We start from the raw sequence: 2,821 nt of genomic DNA, 5'->3' as shown, positions 1-2,821 counted from the left end.
CTTGTGCTTTGTAATGACATTACAGTGAATAATTGGAGCAATGTTTCTGAAGCTTGGTATTTCTTGGTAAGGTCTGGTGCACTCGGCTACTCCGAGGCCACCGTCTTCTGGTCAGATCTTATACTATACCGTTGTCTATCTTGTCTGAGACACCAGCGGTTTGACTTTCATGCTAAAGATAATATTGGAAAGTAAACATTGCCAGTATTCTACTAGATTGTACTATTTAATGTACAGCGCTGCGTAATATGTTGGCGCTATATAAATCCTGTTTAATAATAATAATAATATTAATTTAGAAGGCTGTGCGATTTTATCATTCCAATAACAGCACCGGTAATCTCCCCGGCCACTTTTAACTGGGCGCACCACCCAGCACTTTTCAGTAAACACCTAAAAACCTGCCGGAGTTGAGTCACAATGCAAAGGCTGCCCCGGCATACAACTTCTTCCCACTCGGTTTATGAAAAATTCTGGATTAAACCCTGAGAAAAGTTTATGTCAAATTCACAAATTCAACAGAAGTATGCCAATGTCCAACTTACCAAATCAATTGGGTTGTTGTCTGGACGGTCAGTATACCGAACAGAATAGTGAAAGGAAAGGGGGGGGTATATATCGTGCAGAGAGAACATTACTTATGGTTTACTTTTATTTGTCCAGTGAAATTCGTTTTTCCTAGGAGTTGTTTGTGGTTTATGTGAAGGGAAAGTCATGATCCAAATATTTGCATGTTGGAACTACAGTCTGAGTCACTTGCCTGAAGTAATGGCGTAGATAAAAGTCAGTAGGAATTCAGGATGGTGACTTGAAGAATGATGAAGCTATTGGAACACCAGAACATCCGGACATTTCTGAAGCACGGGAATTGGGGAACCTGAAAATGCAGATTTGACAAACATGAACTACTAATGACCTCCCTGCTCCTACTTTCTGCTCAATAAAAAGAGCCCTCAAAACCCATCTTTTTATTCTTGCCTGCACGTTTTCTTTTGTCTCCTAAAACCCTTACTACTTACCTGCGTAATATCTCCAAAAACTGCCCCTACCTGTCCCCTGAGACCCCCAAACTCCTTGTACACGCTACCTACCCCATACACAGATTCAGATCGGAGCTCAGACCGCCCACAGGCCTCACCATGGACATCCATAAGAAGTGGACAGGACAACCAGTATGCGCATATATATAAATCCGTCTCCCCCGGCCTCCCCTTCCTAAATCTGTCTCCCCCAACCTCCCCTTTGTTAAATCTGTCTCCCCAGGGTTCCCCTTTAGTCTTGCAGTTGTTCTGGCTCCTCTCCTATACTGAAATTGCTTCCCCTGTTTTCACACTGCAAGCTTCTCAATATACTGCAGCAAGGCAGACAGAGCGGCCTCATTTCCTCGCTGGAGGACCTCCGCCATCATCTCGTCCCTCCCCAGCCTGACCGCTTTCAATCATTGGGTTTCAGTTCTTTCCATCACAGAGGCTCAGAATCACACGTGGGTGTTACCTGGGGTTTCTACATGCAAATACAAGCTGGCTAGAATCGCCCAATATTATAGTCTGACAACCACCCAATTAAAGCATTTTATTATTTAAACTCCTCCCCCTAGGAGCCAGTTCACTGCATGCATCAGATTCGTACAGCACCCTGGGAGCCCGACCCATCGGCCATTCTTTGCACAGACAATCAGCTGAGACTTTCTGCTTGGACGGTCTGGAAAATATCAAGAAAGAAAAAACCTGACAACACCACAAACCAAATATCTTCGGTAAGAAGTTTTTATTTTTTTTAAACAAATTAAACGTATACCATTAATTCTCTCCATTACGTTAAAAAATTGTTAAAGCAGCAAATAATTTAAAGCATTTTGTACAAAGCCAGCAAACTGCAAAAACAACTTAAATGCGGGAGGGGGAACTCCTTCCCCGCCCAATGAAATGACTCCATGGTTCCCCATAAAGATCCGCCCACTGCGACACCGCTAACCTGCCTACTTCTTCCCAGTTAATGCTTTCTATAAAAATAGACATTTTTTTTTTCCTCTCCCTGGCAAATGTGCAAACAATCTAAATCTGTGCAAAAAGACCCATAACCCCCCCCGCCCTTCCCCATGGCTTTGGTAACGTGAAGGCAGATTGAGGTAAGTGTGAGGTTGTCAGGAAGAAGTTGCGTTTTGGAGGAGCTGGAACACAGCGCTCAGGTACGTTGCGCACTGGTCATCGAACTGTAAATTTTTTCAGGACTGCAAGATGAACATGGCGTCATCGGTGATTGGTTGGGGTTTGATAAATATCTGATTGGTCGCACTCTGGGGCACAGCGTTTTTTTACCGTCATGTTGTTCGCCGGCAGTCATGGCTGGCTGTCAGAGAGTAATAACTACATCAGACTACGATGGAGCCATTTAACCACCGTGTCAGGGATAGCTTCTCTGTCTTGCTGTTTTTTTTTCGGGGGGGGGGGAAAGGGAAGAAACTCTTTGGGGTCAAGGGTCTACGAATGACACCATAATGTATCGGGTTCCTTTAGTGGTGGGAAGACCCTCGTGGTAATGGGTTAGGCGGCCGGGGTGAATAAAGGACCATCCTTTCCTGGGAGCCTCCGCACGGCAATTGTAGCGGATAAACCGGCAGCCGCCGCCCTGTGAAGGGGAAGAGAAGAGCAGATCTGTGTCAGCATTTAGGATCAACCCCAACAATGTCCTGCATGCCCAAGCATCTCGGAGATCCTCTATACAAGTGTTAACTATTCGCTGCAAAGATCATACAAGAACTGACCCTTTCAGGTCGCTATAGCTTTAATATGCTGCTATTGGTATATTGGAAGAGACCCAT

At 44.8% G+C, this 2,821-nt stretch overlaps 1 protein-coding gene across 1 annotated transcript in view; it reads right to left on the bottom strand.

Annotated features, from left to right (window-relative positions):
* Positions 1 to 1,748: 1,748 nt before the first annotated feature.
* LOC140322134 (multifunctional procollagen lysine hydroxylase and glycosyltransferase LH3-like) overlaps positions 1,749 to 2,821 on the bottom strand; it is a 16,802-nt gene continuing 15,729 nt past the window's right edge. Inside the window, 1 exon segment of the mRNA XM_072398753.1 lies at positions 1,749 to 2,628. Within this exon segment, the coding sequence (XP_072254854.1) occupies positions 2,473 to 2,628 (156 nt within the window). The 3' untranslated portion in view covers positions 1,749 to 2,472.

Source organism: Pyxicephalus adspersus, chromosome 2, assembly GCF_032062135.1.
Source record: "Pyxicephalus adspersus chromosome 2, UCB_Pads_2.0, whole genome shotgun sequence".
NCBI classification, from domain to species: domain Eukaryota; kingdom Metazoa; phylum Chordata; class Amphibia; order Anura; family Pyxicephalidae; genus Pyxicephalus; species Pyxicephalus adspersus.
The sequence above is the reverse complement of the archived record's forward strand: the minus strand, read 5'-3'. Positions and strand labels throughout refer to the sequence as shown.